The following is a 13,269-nucleotide window of genomic DNA, read 5'->3' on the forward strand; positions in this document are numbered from 1 at the left end:
TAACTGTAGATTCAATCCAAAATAAAATCAAGTTGACTAAACTGACGAAACTGGCTGGACCCTGTAACGAACGTTGACTCGAGTGATGGCAGACATGGCACTGGTGTCCGCACCATAATTGGTCCATGGTGTTATCATAAGAAGATGCTAAACGTGTTGCTTTGTCATTTGGACAGAATCAATCCAAAATGGATGGCCTGCCATTCTTTTGTTTCCATTGACAAGCATTATATGCGCAATGTGATTGCTGTTGATGGCCAGGCAAGAGAAGGACCGATAATTTCATGTGAGAGCATTGAATATAAAAAACCTCACTACGTGCTTGGGGAGGATTATTATTTATTTTGTTAAATAAATTGTACAAAAACTTCATTTGCTTAAACATTTTTCAAAAAACATTATTTGGGAAAAAAAGCCCAAATCTTTTATTAGAACAAAGATATCATTAAATTATTCCTGCTGCAATGCCCATCTACCATATCAAAAAGCAAAGGACATTAACAATAGATATCCTTCATAATATCCGATATTATGAATAGCCTCTACTTTTTGGGTTCACTAAACTATACTATTTTGGATGTCACTCCTCAAACTAATTTTTCTTGAAAATAATATACTGGCGAATAGCCTCTAGTCCTATTTGCACTTCCAATATATCTAATGGTGCTTGCCAGGCCAAGTTGCACTTATCAAGCACTCATCAATGGAGATGAATCACTTGTTAGGGTCAAATGTGGGTCGTCACGGGGTAATTTCAGATCCAGAAGGACAAATACAGAAAATATCACTTACAAATTTTTATTTGATAAGCAATAGGGTGGAGTGTCTGAAGGCCAACTATCTTATATTTCTAATTTGTAATTTTTTTTATAGTTAAGACGATGTTTTCCGTGAAATTAATAATTCAAATTCATAGTTTACTGCCTTTTAGGCTCACTTAGAAGCATTGACGCATTGCTGGAACTAGATTTAATTTTATTTTATGGTCGTGGGAGTTAATACTACTGCAAACCAAAGAACAGGATCAATTACAAAAAACATGAGAGAAGTTCATTAACTTAAAGGTTTACAATCAAAGAAAATTAACTTGAAGAATTGGTTCATTTTTTACAAATCAACAGCAGAAAGAACAAATGCCTTTATCACTATAGCTCGTTCATTTTTCATTTTTTTCCTATTATTTTCATTTTTTTCCTCCAAACTCGAGCAAACAAGATTGCAAATGCCTCTAGTAATTAGTAATGAACTAAACAAGAGAGGGCCCTTTTTTTATATAAAAAAAAACCCAAGGCGGTAGCTTTTATTTCAAGCGCCATAAATCTATTCATCCAAAAATTTCATGAAAAAGTCGGAGCATATATGATGGAATCACAGACTTCCATCAAATGTTCCTCCTCTTAACCTAAACCACTGTAGCCATGTCTTGCTGCTGCTCCACTCTCCGGCGCGAAATAAAGATCGCTATGTGCTCCGCGGAGCACCGTAACCATCATTCCGGCTCCCTCGGCAAAGGCCTCCTCCCCTCGCCTCTCCTCCAATCGACGCCGTCCTCGCGCGGTCGAGGCGAACTGGATCGAAAACAAAGGGGGTGGGAAACGCCGGTCAACGATGACGGAGGCGGTGGTTCGGAAGAAGCCGGGGATGGCGAGCGTGAAGGAGATGCCGGTGCTGCAGGACGGGCCGCCGCCGGGGGGTTTCCCGCCGGTGAGGTACGCGCGGCGGATCCCGAATAAAGGCCCAAGCGCCGTCGCTATCTTCCCGGCGCCTTCTCTTGGGGCATGTACCAGGTCGGCAAGGGCAACAAGATCCGTCGGTGAGTCCTCTATTCACCACCTTTCTATCTTTCTGGGGTTCTTTCGATCAGTCTTTTGTTCTTGTGATTTGGTTTTACTTGATTTGATTCTGGGGAATCTAGAAATCGTGCCACTTTCTTTTTTTTCCAATATTTTTAGGATTTGGAAGTTGATGATGATGTCAATAAACCAGATTGATGGAGGTTTTACTGATTCGATCGTCTTTAAAATGTTGACTTTGACTTGTTAATTCACAGTAATTTTAGTTAATTTCTGATGTTTTAAGTCATGATTTGTGGGATCTGTAGTTCATAACTTGTAAGAAAAGATTAAACTTTTCCTGTATATGTTATATTAGCAAGAAGAACACGGAAATTAGGGTGTAATTTTGCCATATTTTGTCTTTGCTGAGGCGATCAGTACCTATCACTATCATCAACATGTTATCTCGCCTGCTGCTAATCTGTCATTTTGTCGGAGCTTTTATCTGTGAAGGTGTATCATATGTTTCATTTTTAATTTCAGATCATATGAAGGCTATGTTCATTGACACCACAGCTATTGCTTTCTGTAGCTTTAAAGACCTGCAAATCATTACAGACTATCAAGCCTGCTTCCACTGTGATTTGAATTAGGTTCGGGGGGCATTTGATTCGGGGATGTGGAAACAGGTGGAGGTTTTGGAATTTTGCCAAATATTTCCTTTACCTTATAGCCTGGGTGTTGATGTTGATAAACCAAGATTGATGGAGGTCTACTCATCCAACTTTTTTTCAAATGCACTGTGGAAGATCCATTTTGAATCCTGGTTCCTTTATTCATAGGATTAAAGCAAGGCGGTTTAAATGGAGAAGTGCAATTGGAATATTATGTGATCATAGGATACTTGCCATTCGACCATATATGCTTTATGGTACAGAATGTTAGATAGAAAATAACATATGCACAAGATGAGTATGGTTGAAAAAAGAATGTTGATGTTGGTAAGACAACAAGCGATAGAATAAGAAAAGAAGTCATTTATACAAAGATAGATGTAGCACTAATTGAGGACACATTGAGAGAAGGACAACTTAGTTGGTTTGAACATATATAATATAGGCCGAGAGATGCACCGGTGTGAAAGAGTGAAAGAAAAATGGGTAGATGTGGATATAAAATCACATAAGATGAAGTAGTAAGGAAGGACTTGATATTGCTATATTTTTTAGAAAGTGTTGCCCCAAACAAAATGGAATGGTGGAAAAGGATTCATATACCAAACTAGTTTGAGATTAAGACAGTTGAGTTGGGTTCAGTTATCAAAGTTTACCGGGATATGTTATATCAGCAATTTGATAGTTAAGGAGTGAAGCAATAAGCATGTTTAGGCTATCTTTTCCAATTTCTGATCTTTGTTGAGATAGTCAGAGCCTATGACCACCATTGCTGGCTTCTTCCTCTCTATCCCGACATGTCATTGCTAATGTACCATTTCTTTGGAGTTGCTTCTATGTAAAGGTGAATCATTTCTGAATTCAGAAGTTTGATGAATACTGTTTTCTGCAGCGGTATTGGCATGTTTATTACAGCATTTAATTTTCTAGAATTAATGTCATCTTATGATAACAGGCTGTGATCCACTTATTACTTTGACTCTTGCTAACCATCTGCATGACAAATCCCTAGTCTGATTGAATAGATTTAAGGGTTTTCACCAAAAATAGATATAAGATATGGATTTAGGGACAACTGTATATCTGGTGACTGGGGATGATGTACCTGTAACTTGAATGGTGAACCATTTCTAGTATGCTTGGTGTTAACATCATATACCTGCACTCAAACCTTAGAAGCAGCAATCTTTAAATCATGGTATTGATCCTATTTCTGGGCAAAGCTCTCCTTACCCCTGCTTTTATTTCGAAGAAACAACTCGTAGTTCCCTCTTCACAAATTTTTGCAGCATTCATTTTTTTCGAACACTCACTTATTAGAAAACAGTGATGATACATATAATTGTAGTTTTTAAAAGGATTTTTTTTGGGTCGTGGGATTTGTTGACAGCATGGTAATTGAGATGACCAAGATCTGGTCTTGATTGTGGTAGGCATATTTTCTGTGCATTAAACTTGGTTTAGGTTATACAAATGATTCTCTTAAAGAAGCGACAAGCAACTGAGCTTTGTGCTGCCACATGATCGATTCTTTAAGGTGTCAGTTGCCTAGTCTTTATTTGTTGGGATTAACCCAGGCTCGACCTGCCATTGAAAATTAGTTGTTTGAGCTAAACTTAGTTAATGTATGTCCGACTTGAATTTATTGATTGCAATGCATGACTCATATAACCAATTGGTCACCAATGCCCCATCCTGAATCTTGGTTTACTCTTGATGAGTGGCAGTTACAAAATCCGTTTGAAAATCATGAAGCACATTTGAATCAGTACGTTGATGTAGTATTCTAGCTCTCAATAAGGAGATAATGATACTACCAGTATCATGTCCACCTAAACTGCAGCAGCGCCCCCACCTCCTTCATACTTTATCCATTATGCTATATTTTGGAACCACTATCTTACAGGCTTTTGACTGCTGCTTAAGGACCCAAGAGTTGTTGCTTCCTTTCGTTAACTTCAATTCCTTCATATTGGGCTTGTATGTCGCTGATAAGAACAAGCTCCAATTCCCCCAAATGATGTGACACTTTAATCTGCAAACCCTGGTCCCAGCTATGCTCGTTGAGTTTATGATGTTCGACTCTCATATTTGGAACCAATTTTTTATTCTTACAACTTCCATCCGGTTTGCCTAGGTCTTGCCATCCTCTTTTTGGAACTCCGTGACACATTCAAACCACTCTTCACTGGACCACTCTTATATTCTCATTGTATGGTTATACAATCTCTATTGGTCCCCTCCGTGTTGTTTTCAAGTCATACAAGTCCTAAGCTTCCGCAGTTGAACCAATTCTTCCAAAATATACCTCAAATCCGCCTTAGTACTTTTGCCTATTACACACTGCATGTCTCAACCATTTTTTATTGCCAGACATTTTAGTATGCAGCAGTGTCGGCCTTACAATATTATTTTTTTGTTTAATTCCAGCAACATTTTTCTTTTTTAATCCGTTGTTAGTATATTTAGGCACATTTTTGACTAATCGTGCTCATTGTAAGTTATGATGCCACCATGTTGAAATTTTTAGTGAGCTCAAGGAAGAGAAGTATGCTGCTCGCAGCGCAATACTTCCCATGCTTCAAGCAGAAGAAGATGAAAGGTTGAGGACGTCAAGCTCGTATCTTACTTCTCAGCAGCTTTTCTTGATTTTCCGAAGGGGGGGGGGGGGGGGGGGGGGGGGGGTGAAGGACCAGCTTTTTAATTGTTTTTGAATCTGTTGTTTTGTCTTTTGATTTGCTCGTAGATTTGTGAAAGAATGGGAGAAATATCTGGAAGAGGAGGCCAGAATTATGAAGGATGTGCCTGGGTGGAAGGTCGGTGAGAGTGGGTACCACTCTGCGAGATGGGTGCCTCCGGCAACCGGTGAGCTTCTGCCGGATGTGTGGTGAGAGGGTTGAGAACTCTCGATTTCAGCTGGATCATCTGAGTTCTGTGATCACCGACTGTGATTCCAAACTTTGCTACATCCATCATATGTGCAACAGAAATTTCTCGACCATGCACTGTAAAAAGACCTTCCACTTATCCTTCCTGCGTGGACAGATGAAAGGGTTTGTCCACTTAATAATCCTCATCTCAGAATAACTTATTCTCATCTGCACTGGCCGTTCAGAAGCATGGCGGGCTTTCTTCAGACGTGATTGGAATAATATTAAATGCATCCTTGCTAAACTGAAATGAGTATCAGGTCGCATTGCAATTTAATATTATTCCAATTTCTTGTCATGCTAAGAGTGTAAAATGAGGACGGAAATGTGAGGCATCTTGGCTTTGATATTGCTTGATAATTCTCCAGACAAGCCAATCTATAGAATCCTAGTTGCTCTGATGCCTCGTTGCATCCTGTTTCCTAGCGCCCGCCTTGGTATCTTCTTCCGTATCATATCGACAGCCATATATTGCTGGAGCCTGAGTTCGGGATGCGTCACTTTCTGAATTTTTTATATGAATTCAGGCTCTCGTCCTATTTCTATTTTTCCATTTCTTACATAACCAACGAACATCCAATATTTCAATAAAAAATAAGAATAATGATTATTATTAACCTAGAAAATTAACTCTGATAATTTCAAACATCTAACTAAAGTGAGTGTTTAATCATAAAGAGGAAGTATTTATCAGTAAAATTTAGTTCAAACAGTACTACCCTGTCAAGGCAAATGGCGGCAGTTTGATTCCTTAGAGTTGCCGCCAGGTTGAATTCTTAAGGTTGCAACCCTTCTTTTAGACCTCTATTTTCAGGTTGGTTGGGCTAGAAGAAAAAAACAAAAGAGATTCTAATGCAGTGCATGCAACCTCAATATTTCATCCATACTCCATAATACAAAATCACAGCCATCCACGCTCCATGAATGCATCACACATGCTAAAGTTCTACCAAAGATCAAAAAAATTTTTTAAGAAAAAATACTTAAATAATCTCTAATCTTAGGGCAATTTCACTTATGCTCCCAAACCTCATCCATCATTGAATGCCATTTAAAATCCATCATAAAGGACAAGTTTATCCTCACTAGAATGGTTTATTAATCAAAAAATGCCCCCTTTTTCCTCTTCTCATCCCTTCTCACTCCCACCTCTTCCTCTTCCACCAACTCCTCTCTTAAACTCAAAAACTAACTTTTTTAAATTGCCCTTCAAAAATTGCACAACAGTGCAATATTGAACCATTTAATTAACATCAAAAACTATTTTAATTTTATTTCTTTAAATTTGAAAAGTACGAAATAAAAATAACCCTAAATCAAAGGGGTGCTAAAATTTTTTTTACTTTCATCATATATATATATATATATATATATATATATGAGATCAAGTTCCAAACTCATTTGTTCCCCGCTTGTTTCCCGTGATATTAGAAGATTTTCTACAATCGCACAAACAGGAAGAAAAACAAGATCGGAAAGCATTTTAAAAGGCTCGTGGGCTACCAGCACACAAGACTTGCAAAAATATATGCCTCAGAATGAAAGAAAACGTTTGAACAACGGTACGCACGAATCCCGCTGAGATATTTTCAAAGGGAGGCAAACGTATGCATGAAATGCAAGTCACCATTCTATTAAAAAAAAAATCTTCACAAACATTAGAGAGGCCTAGAGATGGATATTCCTTGTGAACAATGGTACAACTTGGACTCTGACTTGAAAAAGAGGTCATACCTCAGAAAAGAGAATGATAGCTTTCAGCTCTACCTCCAATTAAGAAATACCATCAGACCAGTAATGGTCCTTTTGCTTCTTAATGCCAAAATGAAACTATAGCACACAGACTGTCCATCATGCACCTGTCTGAAACTAATTCAGTCTGTAATGCTCCGCTCCAAAAATTTCATCGCACTGATGCAAACAAAATCAACTTATAAATTTGCAGCGATCAACTTCATTAATATAACATAAATGCAAATAAAATGACAAGCAAACACATATCAGCAATATCAACACTGACATGATAGTCCATATTATTCAACCACTTTGCAAGAGAATCCCAAACTTCTATCTTCTTGTCTCCACTGCAGTCTCTCGTGTACATGTACCAATGAGTTGTAATGCACTGATAAACATTTACAGATTAAAGCCCGCTGAAAATGAACAGCAATGGCACCATGTTTTGTATTGCACTAGTTGATGTTCACGGGGGCATACCACATTATTCTTGTCACCAACGCAATAGTGTGCAATGTTTTCACTTTCTTTGTTGTGTCAAAGGATTGGCTGAATACCAAAATGTGCCCATACGTACCAACCTATGCTAACTCAAAAATATGAAAGTTCTGGTACATTCAACTAAAAGGCAATTTCAAGTTAAAAATGAAAAATCGACTAGAGAAAAGAGATAAGTGATAATTAACATTAGGATTGTCTCCCGGTGGAGGAAGAGACTTGTTTGATGTATAGAGGAGACCCTTTCCATAGGATAGGGAAAGAACTTAAGCTACTTCAATCTGTATTATTTTTACTTCTCCCTCCCTTTTAACAGCGGACCTCTGACCAAGATAATGAGGTTGGTGAAGATCTTATAATAGCTCATTTATAAAACAAGCACCCCTCCCCCACCCCCTCCCCGCTCAAAAAAGAAAAGAAAAAAAAACCATACTTGCAGGCAGCGAGGCGGAAAGAATGAGAGGGAAAGGGCAAAAGACTTGGATAAATAAAGGAAAACGTCTCAGAAATGCATAATTTAGCTTCATATCTGAAGCAATTCTACTATTTGGCATCGCATAGAAACCACAAAGTACTCAGTTCTCAGTGTTGAAAATATTGATAAGTAACCTACAGTGAGGAGAAAACTGGAGGAGATCTTATTATTATCTAAATTCTCTGACTAATAAAGAGGCACAAGCAATATAATTAGCAGTAAGAGGTTAGTGCAACTTACCACTGGTTACTGAGTAATCATTTGGCAGGAACCTTGAAGCTTCATTTGTGCAGGATACTTTTCTTTGGCAGTTTGGGCTTCTTCTGAATGTGATTCTGAACAAAGCGGAGGAGGTAGTTGACAGTAAGCACAAACACAAAGGGAGCATGAAACAAAAGTAATAATTCAATAGGATACCTTTTGCCTTTCCAAAGCCTCGGCATCTGTCCTCTCTTTCCAATTGCTCTTACGCAATTTGATAGGCCGATTTCCAACATATTTGCCTAAAATGATAGTGTTGAGAAGAAGAACAATGTAAAATGTGGTTACTTAATTAGATAAATATGGTTTTGCCTAAACAAAAGCATGTTATATAAAAATTGAACGAGTTAAAAAAGAAATACGTATGCCCTTGAAAAAAAAATAAAGAGGAAATATGTACCATTCATCTCTTTCAATGCTGCTGCAAGGTCTGAAGGGTTTGCAAAACTAACAAATCCATAACCTCTTGTTTTTCCAGACCTCTTGTCTCTCACTACCTACAAGCAAAACATTTCAATTGATAAGAATCGTTATCATTAAAGTTGAACATCTGAATAAAAACTGCATTTATCTGCAAAGAATAAGGCCACTATATGGCCAGTAATTTGCAATATTGCCTCAGACTCTGGTTAGGACAGGTTTTGGTCAATCTAAACAATATAAGTTTGTTCTTCTGGCTATGAGACACTGGTCATTCCATACGCTATATCTCTATAAAGACAATTTCACTGCTATAGACTGCATCTAATACAATCTTATCTTGAATGCCATTAAGAATCTAAAGTTAAGGAAGTTCCCTGATTGCACTTAGGATGACCATGATTCTGTCATGAAAGTTGGAAACTTCAAGATAAAGTTGACGATATTAATCAAAGTAAGGCATTGTCTACTATTTCCAGTGGCAGAAACTTTCACACAGCTATTAGACAGAATGAATACTGAAATTTAAAGACTTTTAAAAATTAATATTAGACAGGTGCAATGCAGCTGAAAGGAAGCATCTTTACACAGTATGATAACTACTCTCCCAGTTCTGGCTGATACAACCCTCTTGTTTCCCTCCCATAAACAAAGAGTGAGAACTGAGCAAGAAGAGGTGTATTTTCCAAAAAATGAGAGTATTCAAAGATACATGGACAATGGAACTGCATGGTCAGCCATTCAACTAATGAATTTGTGCTATATTATTAGACATAGCTTGAAAAGAAACTCACTCTTGCCATGTTGAAGGAGGGAAACCTTGAAAATGCTTTTGAAAGAACGTCATCATTGACTTCATTGCCCAGATCTCCACAAAATAAACGAAAATCATCTGCAAAATATCTAAAATAATGAATGGACTTTGCACCTCTTTCAAGGAAATTAATGGCAAACATTAATTTATGACAAGAAACTTCTATTGGCAAGTGGAGCAGTAAGCAAGTGTTATTCAGAAAGTACAAAACAACAGTTGCAAATACATAACATAACATCTTTTAGTATTCATTTTCATATGCAACTGTGATAGTTGCATATAATGCTTTACACTAGGTCTAGTTAACATCATGTTCCATAGAAGCCAAATAGAACTCAAGCACTCAGGAGTCAGGATTAGACTACATACCAAGTTTTGAGAATAAACGGGAAGGACCTATTTCTATGGTTATGTCAACCCCCTTGTATCTTCCTTGGTTTGATCACAAAATACCCGCTGACCTTATCTACAATTAAAGACCAAAAAAGTAACTTATACACACGTGCATGGACACAAGACACTTCTAACTGAGTTTCATTCCAGACCAAAATCTTCCAAAGTTTGAAGGCCATGAACTTAAATAAAGAAGATCAAGAAGCTTTTGCACATGCATGTACACGAGCTTCATTTCTGAACAAAATCCTTCAGCAAAAAACTTTTGCCCCATTATTATAACTAGCCCCATCAAGTAGCAGAGAATCGCACATTTAACTCACCGTGTCTTTCATCATAAAAGTAAGCTTGAAGTTATCATACAACTGTCTCACAGAATTTTTAGAACAATAGTTGAGCTACTAAATCTAAAGATTAGCAGCACAAAATGCCAGTCAATACGACACTTAGCAGTTTTCATTATACCTCCAAAATCTATATTGGCAAACAATTGAAATTAATCATCAATACTATAACGAGTGAATGAAGACATGAATTTTTTTTTGATGAAAATGAAGACATGAATTTAACCATATCACAGCCTCAATCTATGATCAATTTTAACTGGAGGTACCAACAATTGCCAAAGTGAGAATCCATACATATCAAAAGCACCGCAATCAATAAATAAATGAAAAAAGTTGCTGAACATACTCTCTGGCCATTCTGCCAATGTTGGATCCTCCCAGCTTTGACCAGCTGCTTTACGAGGTATTGCTCTCTTTTTTGTTTCAGCTTTATGCTCGACATCGCTGCTTGCAAGTGCAGCTTTCACACTTTCTAGAGCCTCTGGTGTAATAGTTTGAGCATCCCGCTGGAAAAGTTGTTGTGCCTATAAATATGAAGTTCATGGTCATGCAAATTTGTGAGGTAAAATATGAAATATAAGTTCTGATCTCGAGAACCAAAATATGCAGCAAATACATAAAAAACAAATATCAATGGCAACACAATTTTTTTCACCCACTGATATTTGTTAAATTCACATTAAAAGCAAAAAGCTTCCAATGACAGCATTAGTCAAGCCCAAATAGGTGACTTCTTATTACTTATAATGAAGTCGAAGGCACCAATCATGTCCCTCATCCAGCTCCCATGTATTATACAATAACTCAAGAAAGCCCTTGAAACTCTGGTCATCTATGAATATGGACATTTTGCATACATACATTTTTCCCAAAAATGTCCTAGTGGTAATTTGATTATGTAGCCAGGGGTTCATGAAATTTTATTGACCGCTGAAATTAATTTCTTGTGTCATAATTCTTTTGACTTACTAATCTTGTAGTTGTGCCTCTAGATTGAACGGCATATAACACCTCCCTGGATTTAGATTTGTGATCAGGCAGACTTTGTAAGCCAAGTTGAACTTTTAATTGCATGGAAATATATAGAGTTGGTAGATATAGTAAATCTTTCTTGAAAACGGGACCAAACTTTTATAGGGAGGACCAAAGATCACAACTTTTCCCGGATTACCTACATATTCCACCTTGTTGCTTGATACAATCTCTTCAATTTAAATCTTTGCACGACTTATCAGCATCGACAATATAATCCCATAAGTATTATGAATATCAGATTTTCAATCCTTTCAACCAGAAATATAGACGACAAGAAGCCGAAGGACTGACCTGCTGGTACTGAGGGAGCGAATAGACCCCAGAGACTACCGGAGCCGCGGCAGGGTATGCTGGCGGGAAGGACACCGTCACCGGCGACATGTTGACCGGCGGAGGGATCTGGGGGGGGGAGAGGTAGGATTGCTGGGTCGCGGGATCGGAGTTCTGAAGATGGAACGGGAGAGGGAAGTAGGAAGACGCCGGATAGGCGTACTGGGACGACGCCGAGGGATTCGAATTCGATGTCGAGGCCGATTCTGTCGACATGATGCTGGGAACACCAAATTTGAGAAGGAGAAATCCTTGATGGATCTGAGTCCCTGGATTACGAAAACGATAGGGGTTAGGGCTTTGCAAGAGCGTCAGATATCTAGGGTTTGGAGCGGCTAGGGGGAAAGGCTTTTGGATGGCCGATTCGGAGAGAGAGACGAGGCCTTTTTGTTTAAGCGGTGGAAAGCGGCGCGCGAGAAGTGCGGAGGAAACGTTGCACCACGCATACATTACATCGAAAAGTTAAAAGGACTTCTCGCGACAATCGTTAGAGATTCCCCATAAACATGCCTGTGGAAGGCGAATCAAACTCCTGATTAGAGCACATTCTCCATTGTGGACTACTTTGAAAATCTTTTGTGGATGCAACCGTTCTTTATTTTTTTTACTTTATGTTGTTTGCTTGATGTTGATGTAGCTGATTGTGCTCATGCTAGAATATGATGAATAGTCGTTTCACCAAAAAAAATAAAATTTATAAATATTAAAAGCTAAACTTTAGTACTGACACTATAATGTTGAGGCGCAATACTGATGCATAATTTAAATTCCAACGAAGAACTTTAATTAATTTTTCTACCAATTTTATGCAAATAAAATTTTAATAAAAGGCATGAGAGTAACTACCTTCCAAATCTTTTTTTTTTTTTACTTTTGTAATGGAACTCCTATCATGTACTTTATTTTTCTTCTCAATGGTATTTCAAAGTCACATGCATTGCATATACACAATACTAATTCTATACCAAATGACATCAGCAACTACTTATGAAAAACATGCAAGAGCTATAGGTAGTGTAAATTTTATAATATAACTTGCAAGCAATTTTTTTTAGTCATACCAATTTTTTATGAAGCTAAAAAACTTACACGCAAGTTAAGTTTGAAGTAAGTTTGCCCTATTAATTTTTTTAACACCATTTCTATGCCAATCATGCTTCTATAAAGCCCATGTAATCTTGGATTTAGAATATAGAATGTAATTTAAGATTTAATAAGATGGTGTTCCGCAAAAGTATAAGACATGAATTGGATCATGTGCTAACAAATTACTATCTACAAAATGGGTATGGACAAGAAATAGGCTGTACTTGGTGAAATCTTTTTGTGCTCTTTTTTTTGGGCATGGGCTATTCTATATCTATTTTGGAATAGTTTTATGCACATGCTTTATATTAATTTCACCTATCGAACTATTGGTCTATCATATTATATTAATGCTGATATAAAACATTTAAAATATAAATTAATAATACATGAACTATGATATTACATAACGGTATTGATTATTACAACAATCACCTGGACGCGCGAGCTGCGTCCATGCGGTGTGTGCCTGCGATTGGCGGTTTGTGCCTGCG

At 37.6% G+C, this 13,269-nt stretch overlaps 1 protein-coding gene and 1 pseudogene across 3 annotated transcripts; one reads left to right on the plus strand and one right to left on the minus strand.

Moving 5' to 3' along the window:
* The first annotated feature begins 1,458 nt into the window (after window positions 1–1,458).
* Window positions 1,459–5,542, plus strand: LOC103721852 (NADH dehydrogenase [ubiquinone] 1 alpha subcomplex subunit 13-B-like; annotated as a pseudogene). Its single transcript, XR_015974170.2, has 3 exons — window positions 1,459–1,813; window positions 4,980–5,051; window positions 5,196–5,542. The product of XR_015974170.2 is annotated as an NADH dehydrogenase [ubiquinone] 1 alpha subcomplex subunit 13-B-like (transcript).
* Window positions 5,543–6,987: 1,445 nt separating this feature from the next.
* LOC103721862 (uncharacterized) lies at window positions 6,988–13,247 on the minus strand. 2 transcript variants are annotated; one of them, XM_088712866.2, is made up of 7 exons: window positions 11,651–13,247; window positions 10,671–10,848; window positions 9,565–9,662; window positions 8,751–8,847; window positions 8,507–8,592; window positions 8,330–8,424; window positions 6,988–7,290 (listed from the first exon to the last, which is right to left on the minus strand). In XM_088712866.2, exons 1-6 carry the CDS (start codon window positions 12,137–12,139, stop codon window positions 8,371–8,373), a joined length of 1,002 nt encoding a protein of 333 aa, XP_088568992.2. In that variant the 5' UTR covers window positions 12,140–13,247; the 3' UTR covers window positions 6,988–7,290; window positions 8,330–8,370. The 2 variants fall into 2 exon arrangements, with proteins under 2 accessions (XP_088568992.2, XP_089784111.1); XM_089927985.1 differs by lacking the exon at window positions 6,988–7,290 and adding an exon at window positions 7,396–7,697 and having other exon boundaries at window positions 11,651–12,273.
* Window positions 13,248–13,269: the final 22 nt, after the last annotated feature.

Source organism: Phoenix dactylifera, chromosome 16, assembly GCF_051530095.1.
Source record: "Phoenix dactylifera cultivar Ajwa chromosome 16, Ajwa_hap1_PhDact_Kaust_v1.1, whole genome shotgun sequence".
Lineage (NCBI taxonomy): Eukaryota > Viridiplantae > Streptophyta > Magnoliopsida > Arecales > Arecaceae > Phoenix > Phoenix dactylifera.

Coding starts and splice junctions, on each gene's coding strand:
- LOC103721862 (XM_088712866.2), bottom strand. CDS start 12,139: ATGTATGCGTGGTGCAACGTTTCCTCCGCACTTCTCGCGCGCCGCTTT. Junction 9,663..10,670: donor ATTGGCAGAATGGCCAGAGA/GTATGTTCAGCA, acceptor GATATTTTGCAG/ATGATTTTCGTTTATTTTGT. Junction 8,848..9,564: donor CCTCCTTCAACATGGCAAGA/GTGAGTTTCTTT, acceptor TTTTGCTTGTAG/GTAGTGAGAGACAAGAGGTC.